This window comes from Leopardus geoffroyi, chromosome C2 (assembly GCF_018350155.1).
Source record: "Leopardus geoffroyi isolate Oge1 chromosome C2, O.geoffroyi_Oge1_pat1.0, whole genome shotgun sequence".
NCBI lineage: Eukaryota > Metazoa > Chordata > Mammalia > Carnivora > Felidae > Leopardus > Leopardus geoffroyi.
Window position 1 is genome coordinate 11,443,605 of NC_059333.1, and position 23,438 is coordinate 11,467,042.

The window sequence follows — 23,438 nt, forward strand, 5'->3', positions numbered from 1 at the left end:
AAGCACAGGGTTTTTATGTTTACCAAAAATGGGACCTACTGATTTAAAAATAGGGCAAAGACATGCTATTTTATTGTGAAAATGTTTTTTAAGGTCCTATAACAATTCAACTAGAGTTCAAGCCAACCCAAGAACTTTAATGTTTAGTTTGGGGGGGCGGGGCAGAGAGAGGATGACACAGAATCCAAAGCAGGCTCCGGGCTCTGAGCTGTGTGCACGGAGTCTGATACAGGACTTGAACTCACAAACCACAAAATCATGACCTGAGCTGAAGTGAGATGCTTAACCGGGTCACCCAGGCCCCACGACCTCAGAACTTTAACACTGGTTCACATTCAGAGAAATCAGTGATGAAATAGGAATTTTTGCCTTAAAACCAGATCAGAAGAAAATGCCATAAATCATCCCCTAAAATTCAGGTAACAGTAAAATTCAGTGTTGGGTCTGCCAACGGCGCCCAGGGTTACGACTCAGGGTTGTGAACACACAGTGTTGTCTGCGTCGGAAACTTCGCGGAAAGCCAGAGCAATCCTCGGAATGTCCTGGTAAGACACGCTGAGCTGTGTGCTCACCCCTCAGCACCCCTGGCATTTCTGCTGCCACCGCTCGGAACTGCTCAAGTTCTCGGAAGGAGTCGGTACCGGGAGATGCATTTCTACCTGGAACCAACATTTGTGTGCAGAAAGCGTGGGAAGGGTGGTGGGTTTGGTCCGCTTAGTTGTCCTTCCCCAACTCCAGCCTTCCCCGTGGGAGAAGGAAGCACACAGGAAGGGGAGCCATTGGCCAGGCTCTCTGTTTCCTGCCTGCTCAGAAGGGAGGTGGGGCAGAAAGAACCCGAAACAATCCACCGGAACAGGGTTGGCTTTCTCGTTTTATTCATGAACCATGTGAATTGAAACCGTACAGGTCAAAATGAACAAAGAGCTGTTTTGAAGAGATTGTTCTTTTTAGGGTCAAGATACACAGGAATAGCCATCTGTACTGGTGTCGCTACTGGGTTAAGAAAAACAAAATCAGTTACCATCATCTGAATCAGTAAAATGTAACGTTCCATACATAATAAGGTGCCAAAAGGAACACTCGACCAGGAGAACTAACCTCAGCTTCTTTTAAACAAACAAAAAAAGCAACCTAATGTCTTGGCCCTGCTTCATCAAACCTTGGACGAATACATAATTCTACAATTTATAATAGAGTCTAATAATTTTTAGAGCTCCATTGACATTACATATCAGACAATATAGTCTCCCTTTTACGGAAAATTAACCAGTACCATTATTTGGCAACAGAAGTATATTACAGTCAACAGGACATCCATGGCGGGGGTGAGGGTTGTGAGGGAAGCAATATGCCACCAGCAGTGGGACCCATTTGTCACGAGGGACTCGTGTCAGACTGATACATTCTTTTCCAAACAGGTAAAGGCTAGCTGGAGTGGCCTTCAGGCAATGCTGGGTAGGACCCCCAGGCTCTGGCTTTTCCTGTCCCCAAAGTTTTCTGAACAACTACGGCCCGAGGAGCAGTTGACTGGCTCATTCCCACTCAGCCCCGTTGCTACCCCAGCCAAGAGGGCACGGCTCTAAGAAAGGTCAACACCTATGCTGGGCGGATGGACCAGAGCTGGTCCAGTTCTGACGAGCTGGCCTGAGATGCCCAGCCCCCTGCCCCCAGGTTGAGCTTGAACAAGGAGATCTCTGAACGGCCCCGTCTTTGGGAAGAAAGTCAGTTACATCCACCAGGACAGCTCCTCAAGGTGATTTGCAGATTCCTCGTATGCCTCAACAGATTCCAGGAAGCTCCCAGAAATCACAGCTTCCCACCCTGGAAGTCCAGGAATCACTTGGACTCCAATGTTCACCGATCTCAGGCTTATCAAAAAGGAACTTCCACTGCTGGTTAGCGGCAAGAAGCACATAGCTAACCGTTGAAAGAAATGTTGAAAACCCGGTGCTCACACTCCCCACGAGTCCCTGCAAGCCATCGGCCCTACACTCTCCACGGCAGTGACCCCCATGCAGTGCCCTGTCTTACCAGGAACTATTTGCTTTGTGGCATCACTCCCAGTCTGTTAGGGGAAGCTGGCCCTCCAGCTTGTCACCTCCTGAAATGACTTCCAACTGTATCTCTCAGGGGTTTAGACATCGAGTTTCATGGACTTTTGTGTTGTATCTTCTCCTCAGTGGCCTGCAGGGACGTTTCTGGTGGCAAGTCTGTGCCCTAGAAGCATCTTGGGCTTCTGCCTCTTTTCTGGGAAGGGGAAGATGAGGAAGACATCTTGCCCCTGGGATCTCCATTAGGGACACCGGCATCTCAGGAGACTGCTCTGCCCTGCCTGTTTTGTGTGCCCAGAAACTCCAAATTTCACTCTTCAACCCACCCAGCTATGCAACAGGCAAAAGTGGCGAAGACGCCCCGGGGAAATTTCATTGAAAAGGCAAACACCAAAGGGATGTGCCCAATCTATCCAGGAATCCAGGAAGAGAACTGCAAAGGGTGACCTGGAAGTCGGGGGCGGGGAGGGGGGGGGTAGGGAGTCCTTCCCATGTTCTGAACTCTCTAGAAGGATGTTTGGTTCAGGCCTGAATTCCTGATCAATCTGCCAGAACTCATGGAAGCCTCTGTGGCATATGGATCTGATGGGAAACAGGCTCTCAGCACTCTCCTCCTTCCTGACACAACCGCCTTCCAGAATGTTACCTGTTCAAGTCAGTTTTTAATGAAACACCAAGGTCCCACCCGAGGTCATGGCTACAGGATATGTTTCATTTCTTCATACCACCCATTTCATTTAAACTAATCATATTCTCTGCCCCCAAAATGACTTCTTTGAATTTCTAACATATGCAACTCAGATTTTCTTTTTAATATAAGAAATTTAGTTGGGCTGAACCCAAGTAATCTGATTAAGTATCTTCTACTCCTGGAATAGGTTTTTAATTTTTTTTTTCTATACTTTTATGCACTTAAATTAGATTCCTAAAATACTCTCATTATACATACAGAAAAATAATCTCTCAATGACGAATCACATTTTACAATAACAAGTTAAATATTTTGACTACAGAATCTATGTTAGTTTATGCAACATTTACCAGCATAGCCTCTTACATACCATATATACAGTTAGTCATGGACATTCCCATAAACACACAGCAGAGATTTCATGACAAACCTTTTAAAGAGCATAACTTTTTCACTTTATGGATTGGAATTCTGCATTTTTCTTAGCTGGAAACTGTATCAAACGCAGAAAACCAGATGCCAAGAGCTGATTATCATACACAGGACATTTTTTGTTGTAGATTTCTCATCTATATACATGTATTTACACATATGTTGACCACCTATAGACGTGAGGGTACAAAGCTAATGTAGCTAAGGCAATACAACATGAATTATATGACTGCCAACTTCTCAATCTACGCAGGGCTACGGAAGGTAGAAGGAAGGGGGCCAGGAGGGTATAGACTTCAGCTAGCTGGGTTTCAGCAGACAACATCTAAAGCTGGCTTCACAGTTCAAAGACACTTGGGCTATTGGCAATGCATGTTTTCGATGCATGTGTAAAAATAAATATCATTACCAAAGATCTTGCCAGAATATCTACTTTCTGACACAGTGACTATTTAGCAGATGACATCTTAAGGATGTTGATTGGTAAAATGTGCATCAAAACGTTCATTTATTAAAACTAACGTGAACACAATGTTAATTACTCTGGAATTAACTTTCAGTAGTTTGGAAGGTTGCATTACGTGTAGCAACAAAGCTATAATTTGCTACTTCATTCAAAGCGACGCAGTCATACCCACACAAGATGAATGCGCAACGTCTGTGCAACTTTCCGTCAATATTTTTACTTAGCAAGCTTTGGGATTCCGGGCAGAATCGGGAAACAGAAAGGATTATTGCTCTGTGTGTGTAGGAATGAGACTGATTTGCCAAGAGGAAGCAGAACTGCAAATGTTGTGGAGCGTCCAGCCCAGCGCAAGAAAAAGGAACAAGAAGTTGTTTTGTGAGAGAAAGCAACAGCGAGCAAGCTCACCTGCCTGGCAGAGCCGTGGACTTCTAAAACTTGAGGCTATTCACACACGGGGCTCTTTCCTCTCTCCTGACCTCACCCGACTCCAAAGCCATCCGTGGGATCCTACACGGAGAGCTGAGCTGGGTAGGCCCCACGTCCCAGAGGCAGGTGCCCCCAGACGCCTGGAGACTCCTCAGCTCTGTCTCCAGGGAGTGGCCGTGGACCAAGCCGCGTGCAGACCCCGGGGAAGGGCACGCGCACCTCCCCCAGCCTCCTTGCTTCTCCTGTTCCTCTAGATGATCCTCTGAAGGCAGAGGCTCAAAAGGCCTCCCTGTCCTACCGGGAAAGGGCAGAATAACCCCCCGCGGCTGACTAAAGACCAAAGGGAACGGTCTTATTTCAAATTAGTGGGTTAAAGGCTCGAAGGCCTGGGCGCCTGGGGCACGCCCTGGACGGGGAGCTAAGAGAAGGGCAGATGACTCCCTCTCTGGCCGTGGGGCACATCTGTCACCGAGGGGTTTGGGTCTTGTACCCTCTGATTAGTCTGGACCGTTTGTGCTGCTATGAAATAAGAGCAGACGCTTTGAAAAGTATTTTCAGCTCAGCTCTCCCCGCCTCCACCTGCCAGGGAGACTTTACAAAGTGAGAAGACAGAAGGTGAAGCCCCACCTGCCTCAAGAACCAAGCGAAAACACAGCGTGTCCAGGGCCAGCTTCGCGAGCGCGTGACCCGCACAGTCACACGGGACCACGTGCTTGGTTCCATCCTCTGCCGCCACCACCTCAAACTCCTTAGTAATTTTCAACAAGGGGCCCCGATCTTCATTTTGTAGCGGTTCCTGAGCGCGACCACGGTGGGGTCAGGCCAGCCCGCTCCTCTGTTCAATCCACTTGGCTTCGTTTCTCTGGGTGCACACGCAAACACACACACACCACACACGCATCACGTGCACACCGCACGCAGGCACGGCGCACGTATCACACACACCGCACACACTGTCAGGCTCACACGCATCCTCTCACACACATACACCACACGCGTTCACACACTATATACACTCATACTCGCACATACACACGCTACACATTTACACACCCCAGACCCCACACACAGCACCCCCCCCCCACGCTCTCTCACAACACCATACATGCAACCGCGGGGGCCACAGGAGGTGGAACCAGCGCCCCCGGAGCCGCCCGCGGACCGCAGGTTTCCAACGGGAGATCGCCCCCTGGCGGCCACGGCGGGTAGGAAGGCAGCCGCTGATTGCTCAACCACACCGCAACCCCCTCTCTCTGGTTCCTGAATCCCCCTCTGTCCTAGGCCCCCCGCTCTTTTCAGTCGGAGACGCGGGAGGAAATAAGAGATTTGAGTATAAGAGGAGAAACGCAGAGGAACAGAGTTTTAGAAACCCAGCCGCGCAGGAATGTTATTCTTTTAAATGACAAAAGCACAAAACCGGTGTTGTAGAAGAAAGGTCTCTATTCCTACCACTGCACAAAAAGAACCCCTGGTGACTGCTTAATTCTCAGGAAATATCAGAGAAACGCTCAATGGTTTTCAAGACCGACCAAATGAGCCCACTTCTGAACGCAGTTTTACCTGGTGGGCTTTGAATACTAAAATAGTCGCTCTATTCAGATGATATTAACAATACAGGCTGCTATAGAAAGTAGAACAGAATCCACTTAAAAACAATTCACACGGGGGCGCTTGGGTGGCTCAGTTGGTTTAAGCATCCGACTCTTGATTTCAGCTCAGGTCATGATCTCAGGGTTGGTGGGTTCAAGCCCCCCTCCCCCCCCCCATCTGGCTCTGTGCTGACAGCACAGGGCCTGCTTGGGATTCTCTGTCTCCCTCTCTCTCTGCTCCTCTCCCACGCCCTGTCTCTGTCTCTCTGTCTCTCTCTCTCAAAAATAAACATTAAAAAAAAATTCACACAAACCCTGACATACAGTAGGGGCAAATTTACCCTGAAATACCACAACCACATACAGTGTCCAAAAACTTACTCTATTACGTATGTGTTATCTGGTTCTCCAAGGCCAGAGCAATGAGGGTTTCTCTTAATGGAGGGACTGATCTGCCTGTCACTGATATAATTATTTAGAGGTGGAGATGAGCTTTTACAAGCATTGGGTGGTATTTAAATAACTCAAAGTCAGATCTACAATTAGGCCATGAAAGCCACAGAGGCAGGCCTTTCCTTTGTATCTCCCAGTCCCTAAGACAGTGGCCTAGTGCAGGGTGGGGACTCCCAGAATGAACAACACACTATTAGCCTTCCTGACTGAGTTACTAAGAGATCACAGCCCAGAGATAAGACTCCAACACGTTGGCATCTGGGTTTTCATGCTCCCAAGATAGAGAGAGCTGTTAGATGTTTCTATCCTTCACGTGGAGTAAGATTTCCATGCTTATCAGGAATAGATTCTGGCTCCTACGGATATCAGGTGATGTACCTCAGTTGAGCGTGATGACCTACAAACACATCCTGGATCTGATACAGCGTGGGGTGAGGAAATGGGAGTTCTAGAACTTTCCTTCCCTTCAGCTCAAATAAACGGCTGTTTTCCAAGCACGATAGACATGCCAACTTGATTTGCACCATACTAAGTGGCCCCCACAGAACACAGCTCAGGGCACTGCCAGGAGAGTCTTGGCTGCTGACCTGGGCTATTCCCAGCAGAAAGGGGAAGGCCTGCAGGCATTTCGACACCTCAGGGCACAAACAGAAGGAGGTGTTACTTTCGCCGAATGCCTCATAGGGCAGCTCAGACCACAGCATCGGAGGCTTCACCTTGTCACCGGTTTCTGGTGCTACCCATTATGCTTTTTACCTGGTAGGAACTCGGCCTCCTCTACCAGAAAGCAAAGGAGAAACAGCCAGGACCGACTGTTTCCCTCAACCTCACCTTCTGGCACCAGAAGCTCTATATGTGTCGAGCAAGTCCATCTGGAGTAAGCAGACCTTTTGCTGACCTCACGTTCACCTCGAGTCTGAAAAGACCCTACCACCTCTGAAGTCTGCCAGTGTCTGTTTCAAAGTGCTCCTGTCTGCTGTAAAGCTCATCTCCAACCTCAAAGGAGAAGGCAGTCAGAATAAAAGGAAAGGAAAGGAGAGGAAAGGAAAGGAGCGGAAGGGTGAGGAAAGGAAAGGGAAGGAAAGGAAAGGGAAGGAAAAGGGGAAGGAAAAAGGGAAGGAAAAAGGGAAGGGAAGGGAAGGAAAGGAAAGGAAAGGAAAGGAAAGGAAAGGAAAGGAAAAAGGGAAGGAAAAAGGGAAGGGAAGGAAAGGAAAGGGAAGGAAAAAGGGAAGGGAAAGAAAGGGAAGGGAAGGGAAGGGAAGGGAAGGGAGCACATGAAATACAATTAAAACCCACTAGCTGTTTCCAACGGAAAGTTTTAACATTGTTACACACAAATACAAATTTTCTTCTGACGAATCGAAAAGTCCAACCAACCAGAAAAGGCTATTTGGAGTAGAGATGGAGAAGTCTTTTTCTCCTCATACAAAGTATTGGCAAACTCTAAATTATACTCCTAAATCTCCACTTTTCTAATAAAACCAGAAGCACTCATCCATTTCGCCTCGTTCTCCAACCCCACCGGATTCGAGAATGCTCCCACTCTGCATGTCAGTGGCTTATGATTGCACCAGCCAGCTCCTGAAGGGACAGCTCACCTGCCTGGTCTTGGACAGCAGACCTCTCATCATCCTTCCCTGGTGGCTCTAGCATCTAACCCCCTGACTTCATTCCCACCCCGGAAGTCACAGGGGTGGGGGGGGGGGGGGTGGGTACCAGGTCACCAAGATGCAAGTGATCAATTTACCCACTTTCTGATGGGATTTTCTTTTTTCAGTTAAATTCAGTACTATTCAACCACATGAAATTGGTTACCTTCACATACGTAGGTCATGCTCAAGCTCTTCAAAAAAGCAAAGAAGAAAAAAAAGTCCCCTTTAACATTAATGTTCTTTGGAGCGCCGTTCTCTTTCCTGCCGTCAGAGGACAGGGACATGTTATCCAAGCAGTCAAACAAGGAAATCTGGCTCCAGTTTCTCAAGCATCCCTGGTGACCCTAGCCTAGGAGAGTCCCCCTTTCGGGGTCAGGCAAGCCCAGGATGTGAATGAACACCCTCCAGGCTCTCCTGGTTACAGCAGACCTGTTTCCAGGAGATGATCCTGCCAGCCTGCCTGCCTGCCTGCCTGCCAGGGAAGACAGTACCAGCCAGAGAAACCCTGCCCAGAGGGATTAGGATACGGATCGTCCATTCAAGAGAGCTAGTCTACATAAAACCCCAGTCCAAGGGCTCCCGTTCTCAGCACACAGCCTGAGAGCAGAAAAGCCCCTTGCTGGGCTAGAGGAAGTCAGTGTGGCTCAGAGTAGATGGGAAACTTACAAGGGCATGTGGAGGGCTGGGATCAGAATGCCAGGCTATAGTGGCCTGCAGAAACCCTGCATTTAGAAGCAAAGCGCTAGGAAACGGATTGCTTATTGGAAAGAGACATTTCTTCTCTATGAAATTTAGCCCAGGCAGCCAAAAAGCCAGAAAACGGCAGCAAAAACAGGCTCAGAGCTGGTCACCAGTGATTACTCTTGTCATGAAACATCATAGGCCCTCCAAGCCAAAGAGAATTTTCCAACCAGGCTGGCAACCAGGGCCCAATGACATTGTAAAGTCATTGTAAAGAGAGGTCAAAGAGACACCATGCACCGTCCACGTTTCTCTATCTCCTCCCCCACCCCAGCATGACTCCTGAGTCATAGCTGGATCTCAGGGCCAGACTACGTCATCCACAAGTAAGATCGGTCACAGTACCAATTACACCAGTGAGTGCAAGGACGCCAATCCAGAATTGCTGTCCTGGAGGAGGCATCTCAGGGATGCTCAACGTAGTCACTTGGGAGAAAGACTCACATACTGCTCTTTCCTTCCACATTAACTCCGATGATGGGACGCTGTGAGTGGGTGATGCCGTGAGTGGGTGACCGGCAGCCTAAAAGGGCTACTAAGATTCTTGTCATTGTTCACACTCCATCCTACCTGGATAAACAGTGATGACCAGCCCTGACGCACAAAGAAAGCCAATGAAGAAAAGGGAGAACAGAAGGAAAGGGATTGGAATGGTGACCCAATACTACCCCCGCTGACACACTGCATACGTTTTTTTTCTACCATAGAACACGTCCTTCACGAATACACTGAACAAACTGTATTGGGTAGAGAAATAGGAAAGCATAAGTTGTATGTCTATTTATAGATTTAATTCCACACAGTTTCTTAACAACGTCAAAAAAATATAAACCTAAGGTATTTTCACTATATCTTCTTCTGGGAAGTGGTAAACAAACGCATGCCTGAAGTTCACCTTGGTCTGTAACAGTGTTCAGTTGAAAGTTTCTAACTAAAGGGTGTGTCTGTTTTAAAAAATACTCATGTCTGTTTGTTCGCGATACAAAATTCTACACTATCTTCAATAAATAAATAATAAAGTGTTTCTTAAAAGTATGAAATGTAAACTTTGTCGCCCTTTCTAACACACACATTTTAAAAATTGCTTGAAATATGACAGAGCTCTTATGGGAAATTATGACACTATGCATTCAGTTCCCAGCAAAGTGGAGACTCGGCCACTATGTTAATGCTACCACTTACAAAGCACTTCTACAACCCTAGTTAAATTAGGACCTACAATCGAAGAGAACACTGTCTAACACAGGAAAGCTGGACTCCAGTACCAAGAGAACATGCAAAGAACATGTCATGACCACAACAAACTGGGATTAGGAGAACATTAACATGCGAACAAAATACGGCCCACACTTTTCATTAGCAAATCAAGTTATTATCTAGTTAACCAGCCTATCTCCTGGCGATTAGGGGGGGAAAAAATCAAAGAACTCAAACCAAACAGCTTGGCACATGGTCATACGTTCCTGACTCTGGCAACAAGCACATGGGTTTCCATTACTGAGAGGTTGGTTGCGTATGGAAGAATATGGGAACGAGTCTTGGGTCTTCCTCCCCAGATTTGTGAGGCGTGTATGCTCCTAGGGCCTTCCCCCCAGCATGTAATGGAGTTCCTTTACATCTTTCCATCCCACTTCCGGATCGTGACTTTTCTTTTTCACGTCTTGGGGACGTTTCTTTCTTGGGAACACACCAAAGACAGCTGCTAGAATTTCCCATGACAATCAGGATCCGGCACATTCAAGCAAAAGCAGGCTCAGAGCTGGTCACCAGCGATTACTCTTGTCATGAAACATCATAGGACCTCCAAACCAAAGAGAATTTTCCAACCGGGCTGGCAACCAGGGCCCAATGACATTGTAAAGTAGCCTTTCAGGTGACCTGTGGTGATCTAATCCAACAAAGTATAACTTTGTAGATAACAATTTCCTTAACCATCTTCCAAGCATGCTGGAAATCAAAACTGGATCACCTGAAGGTAGCTAGTGATAGTTTTCATTGACATCTATCAATAAAAGACCTGGAGGGCACTGGAAGGGCTCTAACAATGCACCTGCTAGAATCTTCCATGGATTAGTTCTTCAAAGAGCTAGCCCACTGTCTGATTTGGAGACCACCTCCCCGACTGATCATATCCAGGGCAGCATTTCAAATAAGGTCCCGGGGGGGGAATAAGATTCTGAAGCAATGGCAAGACCTTCATAGTTACTTCTAAAACACACGAAGGACTAAGCATCATGGGCCCAGGGGCCTATCTGGGGACTGGTGGAGGGTTACATGAGTTCTCCAAAAATACAGACATTGCATTTATAAATCTATTTTACAGTGACCAGACCCAAGCTTCGGGCCCAGGGATGGGCTAGACTCCCAACCAAATCTAGCTGGGGGCTATGGGATTTCAAAGACCCTAGAAGCCATGATGAGGCCTGCAGTGAGGACGAAGGAAGACAGTTCTGCTTCATAAAATGGGAACTTGTTTGGGGGCGGGGGAAGGATTGTCGAGAATTATTCCTAAAAGTTTTGAGGGGTCTGTCTTCACTGTCCCGTTGCCCTGTGGCTGAACATCCAACGGTGGTCTTAGAAAAGCAACCCCATGTCCAGATCGCACCTGCTGCCTTGGGCTGGAGGAAGTCTACCAGCACACCAGGGCCTGCTCCCTATGGCTCATCAAACAGCTGCAGGTCTAAGCGGACCACAATCTCCCCTGTGGGGACTTCATGTAGCAGGAGACACTTTGTAACTGGGCCCTTGGAACCCTGGTCCTTCTTGATGTCGGCCACACGGATCTCTGTCCGACCCAAAAAATCTGAAAGGAGAAAGAACACCCTGCTCAGAGAGAGAATTCCTTAACTTCAAGGCATGTATTTGGCACACTGGGAATTTTTCAGCGACTTGTTATACCCTCCCTTCTTCCAAAAGGGAATTAGGTCAGTTTATAGGAATCCATGAACCACAATGACAGAGCATAAGTTTTAAATGGAGGGAAAGAAAAAAAAAAAAGAGGACACCAGGGTGGGGACGAAGGTGAGTCTAGAAGGAAGTAAAAACATAGACGATGACAGTCCCCACACCTGGGGACCTCCGAAGGCCTAGAAGCGTCCCGGGAGGCAATGCAACATTGGATGCCATATCAGCTGCACAAAGATTGAAAAGTAATATCTCCCAGGGTTTGTCACAAGAGGACACTTCGTGGTGTCACATCCGTTTCAGAAAAAGCAAAGATGGTGAGCTAGGGCTGGTCCTTAAAATGCCCCTTGCATGTGCCAGAGAGCAAATGCAAGGTGTGGGAGAGGAGGCCACACATAGCCTGGGGCTGCATGCTTTCAACAGGGCTCCCAAAACTATCTCAACACCACTTTTTATCAAATATTGAGCACCAGTAGAAGAACAGATGTGAATATATTTGTATTTTTTAATTTTTTTTTTAAGTAGGCATTACGCCTGGTGCAGAGCTAGTGTAGGGCTTGAACTCACGACCCTGAGATCAAGACCTGAGCTGAGATCAAGGGTCGGATGCTTAGCTGACTGAGCCAGCCAGGCACCCCAGCCCCCTTTTTAAATTTTTTATTTATTTTTTTAAGTAGGCTCCACATCCAATGTGGGGCTTGAACTCATAACCCTGAGATCAAGATCTGAGCTGACCCCTTCCTTTTTTAAAATTTTTATTTATTTTTTTAAGTAGGCTCCACATCCAATGTGGGGCTTGAACTCATAACCCTGAGATCAAGATCTGAGCTGACCCCTTCCTTTTTTAAAATTTTTATTTATTTTTTTAAGTAGGCTCCACATCCAATGTGGGGCTTGAACTCATAACCCTGAGACCAAGAGTTGCACACTCTGCAGACTGAGCCAGCCAGGTGCCCCTATACTTGAAAATTCTTTTCAAATTAGGCAATTACACAATGGTGTTAAATGGGCCTCCAGACCATAATTCCTTCATTTATTCATTCAAGAATTATTTAGTGGAATATACTGTTATCCAGGCACTCCTGTACAGGAAACAGCCTTTCAAGATTCCACTTGGCTCAGTCAGAAGAGCCTGTGACACTTGATCTTGAGTCATGAGTTGAGCCCCATGTTGGATGTAGAGATTACTGGAAAGAAAAAACAAACAAAAAAAAAAGCTTTAAAAAATAATTTTAAAAAAAGATGTGAGAGTTTTTTTCTGGTGGACAGATGCAAATTTATTTTGCCCTATGCTCATTTCGTGGGAATAATCTCTTATATAAGAACAACACTAGGATTTTCAATTTATACCCTAGTGGAGTTGTCACTGTGTCCTGTTATTTCACTATTTAAAATGACCAGTCTAGGGGCGCCTGGGTGGCGCAGTCGGTTAAGCGTCCGACTTCAGCCAGGTCACGATCTCGCAGTCCGTGAGTTCGAGCCCCGCGTCAGGCTCTGGGCTGATGGCTCAGAGCCTGGAGCCTGTTTCCGATTCTGTGTCTCCCTCTCTCTCTGCCCCTCCCCCGTTCATGCTCTGTCTCTCTCTGTCCCAAAAATAAATAAACGTTGAAAAAAAAAAATTAAAAAAAAAAAAATAAAATGACCAGTCTTAAACTTTCACTTGTCAGAATAAAAACTGGCAATGAAACACGGTAGTCGAGAGCCTAGCCTTGAGAGTTGTTCTGGGCATTCTCTAACATTTAGCCAGCTATGTGCCTGTCTCCAGACCGTAACCAAAGGTACCTAACTCACAATGAGATAATTCATATAAAAGTATTAAAAGGCAAAAGCCAAGCTAGCAGAAGCCCCTCACTCCTATCACTTCCCTATACTCTTTGGATATAATTGAGCCTGCCATCTTCAGACTTACTCTCTGGTTTTTATCAGTTGAGGAAAAGAGAGAGAATTTCTTGGAGTCACTGGCCAGGTCCCTTCTTTTCCAGGCTCAAAGCAGAAGCAGGAAGCGGGTTGAAGGAATGATTCATCCAACCCAGTTCCACAGTTCCATCCTTTTGATTAACCAGACATGTCACCCAAAGTGCACTGATTGCTTCTTGCCACGCCTGTCGTGGGCTGACATTTTTCTTGCTCAACGGGCTACTTTTGTCCATTATCACCGTGGCTTTGGGCCAGGAACTAAAGGACTGGGCTGAGACTCTGGGGTACAGCCTTTTTTGCAGTCGCGTGCTGTAGGGAAGCATGGGACTGTGTTCTCTATCTAGGGCAGCTGGACCACTCTAGACCAAGCGTGCTTTGTTCACCTTCTCTGAGATGTCCCGGCATCGGTGAAGGCCACTTCCTAGGGGAGGCTGAGTCTTGCCTTGCGCCAACCTCATCTTTCTGGGGGGAGGTCAAAAAAAATCCTGGGCACCAAGGTCCCAGGTAGAAAACATTTACCCCTGAAAGCTGGATGACAGAGGAGGAAGGGCACCTCGCGAGGCCACTCTCTACTCACCGTCTGGAGAGAACTGGTCCCTCTCAAACACGGTGATGCAGAGGACCTCCTGCTCCAGGTCTTTGATGAAGAACTGGCAGTTGGAATTCCATTTGGGATTCAGAGTGTCCTGGATCGTCTTGGTGATGTGACACTGGGAGCCCATGGTCACCTCACAGTACGGGTTACTCTTTCCTAGAGTGGACACAGTCTGCTAGACTCCTACCTGGCTGCAGGGCTCTGGGCACGGCATGGCAGGGTCACAGCCACGATGGGCAGCAGGTTCCCTCCATGTCCCTCATTTCTACCACCCCCCTCCCATTGCCACACTCGATAAGTGCCATAAAATGGAGAATCTGGGCAAAAACTCCCACAATCCAGCATCACAGTTAAGTTATAATACGTAAATATTGATAACACTTAAATAATTAGATTAATGGACTTTAAAATTAAGCCTTTCCCATCTCTTTGCTATAGACTTAGACTGTATCACATCTACTATGAAATGGCAACCACCGGATCTCTCCGAAAAGCAAAATGGTGGGAAGGATTAAATTAAAAAAAACAAAAACCAAAACAAAAACCTCTAGATTTTAACAAGTGTTAGGAAAGCCAATTCTGGAAGGAAAATTTAGGATTATGGAAACAGCACATTTGACTTAAGTCTGGCTGGGGGGAAGGGAGAAAAGGCTTCTACCAACAACCCATGCTAGAGGGAATTTGAGGTCCTTACCATGTGACCGGCAGGGTTTCAGCTCAATGCCTTCAACAACGTTCACCATCAACCTTCCAATACCTGTTGCCCTTTGGGAACGGACTACGACAGCGGGAAGAACAACACAAGATGCTTCACTGAAACATTTGGTGCCTTCCCCATCCCTGTTTGCCTCAGACCAGTTTTATGTAGCTGCCCCCCCCCCTTCTCCCCTCAGACTCTGGCTGGCTTGCTCCACCAGGGTAGATGCTCCACCCTTCATCCTGCACCCCACTCTCCCCTCCCCCACTCCCGTCCCTTCTCAGCCTCCCTCCGCCTCCAGGCTCATTTTCCAGCTTTAAGGATTCTGAGCCCAAACTTCTCTGCCCCAGCTCGGCAGGAAACAGTCCATGCCACTGAGCAATGCATACCCAGGTACGCCTTCTCCCGCTTCTTTTTCTCAGTCTCTATATAGAGTTCTGAAGCAGCTTTGATTTTCTGCACCCAGGCAGTCCTTGGAAATAAAAAGACAGAAAGGTGCCAAACAGAACTCAGGAAAAAGGTCTCAGGTCCATTCGAATTCAGTCTCCAGGACCCTACCTGCTTTGTTCATTTGATCTGAACAACAAAGGCTTGGGAAAGAAAGTCTGCTGTTCTGTCAAATGATGCTAATAATTATTCCTACCATTAATAAGGAGGGAGGAGTGGCATTTTTATTGATATGCTCGAGACCTGCCTTGGCCTTGGTGCCCCTGTGGAAGAGAAAGGCTGACCTGGAGATGTTGGCATGCAACTCTCTCCTCCCTTGTTGACAAGCATCCCGTTACAAAACAGATGCACATAGGGGAAGGGGGGCAAAAATAATATAAAAACAGGGAGGGGGACAAGACATATGATACTCTTAAATACAGAGAACAAGCTGAGGGAGGCTGGAGGGGTTGTAGGTGGAGGCATGGACTACGTGGGCAAGGGGCATTAAGGGCGGCACTTGGGATGAACACTGGGTGTTTTATATAGGGACTGAATCACTAGATCCTACTCCTGAAATCATTATTGCACTATATGCTAACTAACTTGGATGTAAATTAAAAAAAAAATTGAATAAAATTAATTAATTAATTCTTTTAAAAAGCACCCCATGTTTGCCTAACCAAAGAAGCCCAGAAGGATCTCTCTTATTAAACCATCCAAGGGAAGAACAAAACCATTTCCCAGACAGGGAACCACTTTCTAGGGAAAAGCAAACACACTCCGAGCAAAGTAGTTGGCATGATGCTTTCTCCTTCATTTCGCGGAGACCCATATGTATGATAGCTTTGGCCAGTTTTCTTGTTTGGCACAAATGCCCTTTGGAATGTCGGTTGGCCTTGGGTCAAGTTCGCCCTTCAGAAATGATCTATTTCATTTGGCTGTAGGGCAGAGCCTTGAATACACGATTGAAGCAAAATAACAAAACAACCCACTGCTCTCAGATCCAGAATGTCTGCGTAAGCGAGCCCAGCCGAGGATAGGGTCGGGCTTGGGTGGTCCTATTAATCCCCAGATCACCTTCCTATTGGTTTCTGCCACCTGGAAAACCTTGGGAAACCTGAGATGCTCCACTGATCTCAAAGAAAGATGGAAATTTCCTTTAAAAAAATTCTCAAGCAAAATCAGTTTCAATTCATTTTATTTTGAAAAATTCACGCCACGTGTTAAACTTTTGAGCGGCTCTAGAGAAAAGTATGAAGACCCCTCCAGCCAGAGGTTGTGGTATTGCAATGAACAAATGTTGGGACCTGCTGATTAATTAAATGTTCTGCATACATCCAGCCTGGTGGAACCCAGGTGCCCAGTGCCAGGCAGGTGGCAGGTCTTACCTTTCATTTATGCTTTCGGCTCGGAGGGTGTAGACTCGGTCAATGTGGGAGATGTGGAAGATGGGCTCATCTCCAGAAGGGTCAGTGGGTAATTTTACTAGAACCTCATTCAGGAAAATAGGCTGAAAGAGAGTGCACAGGCATGAACCAACCAGACAGGACTCTGTGTGTTTCAATGGACTATGAGTGTGCGTGAGCTTATGTGCACATGTTCTAGTAAACTAAACTGAGTGTGTGTGTGTGTGTGTGTGTGTGTGTGTTTTCCAGTAAACTCTACTGGAATCATAATTTTGCATTAATATCAACTTTCATGTATTGCAAACTATAAATAGAATTTTTGCCTCCTCCATTTTGCTGGTATTTTTTAAGCCCTTCACAATACGAGCTGACCGGTCTGTTTTGGCCATTGCATATCCCAACCGGCAAACAGTCTTCAACAACTTAACCTCCAGCCAATCCCCTCCAGAGATTTTCATACAAAGTTGCTAGTGACAATCTACATAAGTACATTGTTCTTCGCCCCACAATCACCATCACCCCACAATCCCCTAACTGCTGCTTCAGAGAAAATTCTTCCGCAAAAACGCCCCCACACAGACAAATTTAGGAAAACGGTATCCCGTGACACAAAGACACACAAACACAGCTATGTACATAGGAGCAGACCAAATAAACAGCAGAGGGAAATTCTCCACACATGGACTGTTTAGATTGGCTTTTGCTGGAAAAGGTGAGGGGCACAGATGTTTCAAGTGATCCTGAGAAGTTTGGGGAGGGGTCTGGGAATGCTTGGAAGGTGGGCACCAGTGCTCAACTTCTGAGCTGTCCCATGCCTGCCTCCTGCGTCACACTAGACCGTGAGCCCCACCAGCATAGGGGGCACTCCTCATGTCTGAGGAACCACAGTGGCCATTTGGAAGCTCATAGATAGATGTCTTGTCAATCGAGTCGAATGCTGTTCCTCTTCTGATAATGTTGGAACTGCACTTCTTTAGTTACCCCTAAACCCTGGCTCATCCCTCCGTCTTCTCCTCTACGCCACAACCCCCCCCCCCCCACAACCCTGCTCATACTCTCACTCCTTTTGGAAACTTTCTCCTTTCCCCACCAACACCAACCCTGATATTGCAACCTAGAATCGCAATCTAGAACCACAATCTAGAACCACACTTACTGTTTTGTACATTTTGTACTGTAGGTTCGATTTGGGACTGAAGACTTTGTCCGTGCCAGATGAGCCCAAGGGCTTTATGATTTGGGTCAGCAGGAGGAAGTCGTTGAAGAGGAAGCCATACAGCTCCTTGTTGCTCTTGGCCTTGTAGAGTTTCCCACTGTGCAGAAACTTGCGTGGCCCCAAGCAATTGGTCACTGAATTGAACACAAGTTGCTGAGAAAGGAAAACAAAGCCCAAAGAGGACACGGTGAAGGGAGGTCATTTTTGGATTTTTGTGTTTCTGCGTCTGAAAGCGCAGGCTCCGTCAGAATCGGAGGCTGGGCCCCCACGGGCCTGTATCCTAGGCTTCAATCAAAGACTGCTTTGCAGACTTCAGGCAGTACCTTTCAGGGCCAAGGAGTCAAAGGCAGTCAAAGACACAGTTCTGGGGATTCCGAGTGTCCAGATGAGTCTTGAATAGACCTCTGACTGCTTTCTCCCAAGGGGTCTACTAATGTCTGAGGGTGTCGGTGCCCCCCTTTTATTTACTGGGAAATGGGAAACAGGAAGAAAATTCTCGGCCCTCTCTCACCTCAATGAGTATGGGCTGTGTCTCCAGAGGGGGCATCAGCCAGCTCCAGTGATGACCCCACACGGGTTCAAAAGGTCCCTTGCACTTGGGGAAAGCAGCAACCACTCCCTGCACAATTCTACAGACCACATGCTACTTTCCAAGGTCAGCTAGAGTCCAGGCCCCTCGCACGTGAGTGAGTGCAAAACTCAAGGGCGCTGAGTGATGCCTCCAAGCCAAGCAGAGCAGACACGGTGTTGGCTCACATTAAATCTCCACCAACTCACTAGTCCAGAAAGTGTGAAGGGGACACTCTCACTGCCACTTCGCCAAACCTTGGAGATGGCTCCGAGTGCCGCCAAAACATGGCTCTATCATCCCTCTGGGCTCTCTCATCTCACGTGAGCAGTTTCTAAAGGGGCAGAGGGAGACCGAGGCAGAAAAATGACCTCACTAGAATCCCCTTTTTTTTTTGGCGCAGGGTGAGAGACTGAAAGAAGGAAAGGCACAGCTGTGCCCAGGCAGCAGTATGATCCAGGCAAGGGTCAGACTCTCACGGCCCCCACCTGTCCACACTTGGGGCCCCAGGGGATGCTCTACTAGCAGCCTTCAAGGCCAATGCTCTCCAGAACTATGAGCCCTAGAGGTCTCCCTGAGGACAGTGTTGTGAAGAGGTGACAGGGTTCACACCATGTGTCCCCCGAGAGATGTTGGTGGCCACTCATCTCCCTCCATCATGGGAGAAAGAATCAGCAGTGCCTCTGTGACTGGAGATCTATAGGCATCAAGGAAGAGTGACCACTCCACTCACTCTTGGGTACAAAGAGGGAGAAGTGTCTCTAATCTGCCATCGGGGCTCTGAGGGAGCCCAAAAGACTGAAGATGACACCCAAATGGGAGCCTTTAGTGCCTAGTTTTTACCCCTTTGCACTATGAACAGGAGGCTGGAGATCAACCCAGCCCTTCTGGCTTGCCAAGAGAGTCCAAGGCACTTGGGGACAGACAATGAATCCAGAGAAGGCAGCCTGGATCACATAAAGGTGATGTCATTTATTCATACTCCAAGTTTGGGGCCTCCAATTGGCCAGGCTAACACTGAATATAAATGAATTGGGAATGATATTTACATTTCTCTATCTTTTAAAAGAAGTTTTTTAAATGTTTATTTACTTTTGAAAGAGAGAGAGAGAGAGAGAGTGCAAGCAGGGAGAGGCAGAGAGAGAGGAAGACGCAGAATCCTGAAACAGGCTCCAGGCTCTGAGCTGTCACCACAGGGCCCAAGCGGGGCTGGAACCCATGAACCATGAGATCATGACCTGAGCCAAAGTCGGATGCTTCACTGACTAAGCCACCCAGGCCACCCCTACATTTTTCTGTCTTAAGACAAGAGTGGCAAAGACAGCATTTATGTGAAAGTTAATCATAGGTCTGAGCCCAGATCTGGGCCAGGAAACGGAAGCCAACGTGCCCCCTTTCCATGACTGTACAGACAGAAGGAAGCTGCTGTATAATAGCTAGGTAAGACCGGCCAATAAGGAAGGACAACAGTCTGTTTCAAAGAGGACACAGAAGCCATGAAACTCAAATGACAAGAGCTTATTTTATGCTGCATGATTTAAGATGAAGACCCAGGCAGGCTTCACTGAGTCCACCCGATGGCAGCCATGAGATGCAAGGAAGGGCCCCTTTCCAAAGTGCATGTCGCCATGTTGGCACTTCTGCCTGGCAGATTTGGGTGCTGTTCAGATCAACCGTCTGCAGGATCAAGTTAAAGCTCCTCTGAATGACACACAGTCCATTCTCGCCCTGCCTTCAACTTGCCATAAAGCCATATCGCCTATCGCCCTACGGATGCCCGGCTCAGGACGTCCCTCCACTAAGATGCCCTCCCCCTGGCTTCCTACCTGGATAGACATCTTCATCCTTCAACACCCAGCCCAGTGTCTCCTTCTCCAATGCTTCCCTGAATCCCCCTATGACTGTCCCTTCCTCTTCATCATGTGTTCCCACAGCACCTGCAGCTGGCTCTGCCTTGCCACCCATACTTTATCGTAAACATTGGTTTCGTCCCTCCACTTCATCCAGAACCGCAGAACCCTAGAGAGGGGAGAGGTGACATCTTTGTGATTTTCATGTCCTTAGTGTTTAGTACACTAAGGCAATGGCACATGGGCAGGTGCTCAAGAAATGTTTATTGAATGAATGAATGGATGAAAGCATAAGTGAGCCAACCAGCCGGATGAATGCCCCTGGATTGATTATCGACACAAAATTCCAAAATGGGAGTCTACACTTGTCACCTGGATTTCCACAGGGCTGCTCCCATGGGCTGGCTTATCCCACGCCTGTGCTGAAGGCCAACAAGGAAGTGAGGCAGGGAAGGAACCAGCGGTGATGACTTCCTCGGGTAGTGCCTGCCTTTGAAGCATTGTAAGAAGGAGGAAGCCACGGGAAGAGGGGGATGTGGGGGATACATTCTGCCTGGGCATTTTGGTAAACCCTAGTGAATGGCGTGCGTGCAGGCATGTGTGTGTGTGTGTGCGTGCACGCACATGCATGCAGAGGCAAAGAAAGAGAGAGAGAGAGGGGGAAAAAGGGCAGCAAGAATAAATGAAACCAAGGGAAAGGTAGGGCACAAGAAATAATTAAATACTAGAAGCGAGACTTCTGTTGCTCCAGTATTGATGGGCTACACTGACCTATCCAGTGAAAATTTTTAAAAACTGAGTAGAATATAAAAATTCACTTTTGAAATGAAAGCAAAATGATAAAAATGTAAAACAAAAACAAGTTTAAAACAATGTGCAGAGGCCGAAAACAATGAAAATGTGAACCCCAGAAGACAAACCCCAAAGCCAGCTTCAGCCTGACAGCCTCCCTTGAATCTGGTGACCTTCAGCGTCCACTTCAAAAGCCATATGGGCCGCAGGAAACAAGCGGTGTTTCCAGGGCTCACTGAGCTGAGGGATCTAACAGGAGAGCTCCACCAAAAGAAGCCCACAGAGGAAAGGCCAGGAGTGAACTCAAGCGCAGCAGAGATGAACAAGAAGACTTGCTTGTTTTTGACCTTGGTGTAAGTGGAATGAAAAAAAATGCCCCTGAGAATCTGCAGCCACAGGGCAACTCCCGACCCATTCACAACTACAATTCACATGCTAGTGTGATCCAAAAACCCCTCTACGTGAAACTTAGGGTGATCCTGGTAGCAATTCTCTCAGGAGGAATGCGACGTCAGAGCTCCAAGGTCCCACAGATAAAGCTCCAAGGGACACTGAGCTCACGATCGAAAATCACAGTACGTACAGAGAAGCAGGCATGCGCGGTGACAGCTAGCAGAAACAGCAGAAGGGAACGAGATCTGTAACTGTAGATACTACACTTCTCTGCTGTGAGATATGCAGGAATATGTTTAAAATGTGTTGGGGGGGGGGAATGCAGAGCATGGCCACCCGTGCAAGGACAAGACACAAGAGAGGAACCAGCAGATCCGACAACACAAACAGAACTGTCGAAAATGGAGAAGAAAGCAATACAGAAATTAAAAAGTCAGCGGGACAGGTTCAGGAGCAGGGGAGAGGCAGCTGGAGACAGAACAGGCTGTAGCCTGGAGAGGACGGTTCACGATCTTTCTCGCCGCTGAGGCTCAGCGGGAGGGAGGCCCGGGTCCCAGCCCGAAGGCAGCTACCTCGGACAGGCCTTCACACTGCACGTGGCCTTGGATCCACTCCAGCCGGTCGGAGTTCTCCTTCTCCCGCACCCCTTCGTTCACCTGGGAGCACAGCTCCTCCGCTTTCTCCAGGGCGTGCTTCAAGTGGCTGTGGTCAGGGTGGTTTTCAGGAGTGTTTTCCAGGATCTACACGGGAGGACAGAAGACGGCAGCCTCAGGCGGTGCAGGTGGACCTGGGGTCCCCTGTGCTGGGGGGCCCAGCACAGGAGGGCCTGGACCTTTCCTGATGGGTGCTCACATGAGAAACCGCAGCTCTGAGCACCCAACTGCAGCAACGACGTGAGCGTGACGGCCACTCCTTGTTGGCCAGGGCCCCTCGGGAGGCAGGGGGCGCCCACATTATTTATACTTTGGTATGAGGAGGGCAGTGGCTGCAGCGAGCGCATTATACACCCCACGTGGATTTCTCCCTGGAAAATGGCTCTTTTCCTGGGTCCGTGCACAGCTGCAGCAACCCGCACACCTCTGGACCAGCGTGCAAAGGGGTACATCTGCGCAAATGTGCCTTTTTCTGGGTAGAACCCTCGAGGCCAGCGGTTAAGAGTGCCAGTCCTAGGGCTCCACCTCCTGCATTAAAATCTCTGCTCTGCGACTGACCAGGCATGCCATGGGTCAGTCCCGTAAATGTTCTGAACCACAATTTCCTCATATGAAACGTAGGGATGCTAACAGCACCTCCTTTGGGGGCGCCTGGGTGGCTCAGTTGGTTAAGCGACCGACTTCGGCTCAGGTCATGATCTCGCAGTCCGTGAGTTCGAGCCCCACGTCGGGCTCTGTGCTGACAGCTCGGAGCCTGGAGCCTGCTTCCGATTCTGTGTCTCCCTCTCTCTCTGCCCCTCCCAGACTCATGCTCTGTCTCTCTCTGCCTCAGAAATAAATAAACATTAAAAAAAACTTTAACAGCACCTCCTTTATAAGATTGGAGGACTCAGTGATTTGATGCAGTAAAGTACTTTGCAAAGTGCCTGGCCCTTGGAAGGTGCTCAGTAAAAGGGAACGATTATCATCGGGTGTACCTACCGAGGCTTTGTCCAAACACAAATAATTCAAATGGACCTAACCTCGAATAATATCTCATCTCAAAGGTACACTTCGGCTTAAAGTCCTAGGTAAGCCCCTAACTTGAGAAAAATGCACATTCTGGGTCCTGCGTGGCCACCGATCATCTCCAACAAGGGCCCCACCCTCCAGGCCAAATCCCGGCTGAGGTCAGGATCCCTTTGGAAACTCCTGTTGTCATCCCTGACCATATCCCTGGGGGGGGTGGGACTCCGGCGTAGGAATTTTCTAGAGCTCTCCAGGTGATTCTAACGTGCAGCCCAGTCTGAGGATTACAGTGCTAGACTGGGAGCCCACACAGCTGGCTTGTGTGAATTCATTTGTCTTTGTTTCTGTTTCGTTTTGCTTTCCTTTTTTTTCTTCTTCAATTTATTTGAACGAAAAACAAAACAAAACAAAAAAACAAAAACAGTTTACCCATTTATGCCACCGCCTACCCCTGCCTCCGGCCACCACCAATCTTTTGTCTAGTGGCTGCACCAGTTTACATTCCTACC

General features: G+C 47.9%; 1 protein-coding gene across 7 annotated transcripts in view; it reads right to left on the reverse strand.

Annotated features, from left to right (window-relative positions):
- Positions 1-9,225: 9,225 nt before the first annotated feature.
- ITSN1 (intersectin 1) overlaps positions 9,226-23,438 on the reverse strand; it is a 221,636-nt gene continuing 207,423 nt past the window's right edge. For 6 of the 7 annotated variants that reach the window (XM_045501474.1, XM_045501472.1, XM_045501473.1 and 3 more), the window contains 7 exons: positions 21,841-22,008; positions 17,606-17,818; positions 16,432-16,553; positions 15,004-15,086; positions 14,612-14,695; positions 13,900-14,073; positions 9,226-11,304 (listed from right to left, as the gene is read on the reverse strand). In XM_045501474.1, the coding sequence (XP_045357430.1) occupies positions 11,156-11,304; positions 13,900-14,073; positions 14,612-14,695; positions 15,004-15,086; positions 16,432-16,553; positions 17,606-17,818; positions 21,841-22,008 (993 nt within the window). In that variant the 3' untranslated portion in view covers positions 9,226-11,155. Of the gene's footprint in view, positions 11,305-13,899; positions 14,074-14,611; positions 14,696-15,003; positions 15,087-16,431; positions 16,554-17,605; positions 17,819-20,186; positions 20,253-21,840; positions 22,009-23,438 lie in introns of those variants that run through there. The other variant, XM_045501475.1, reaches the window with a different exon arrangement.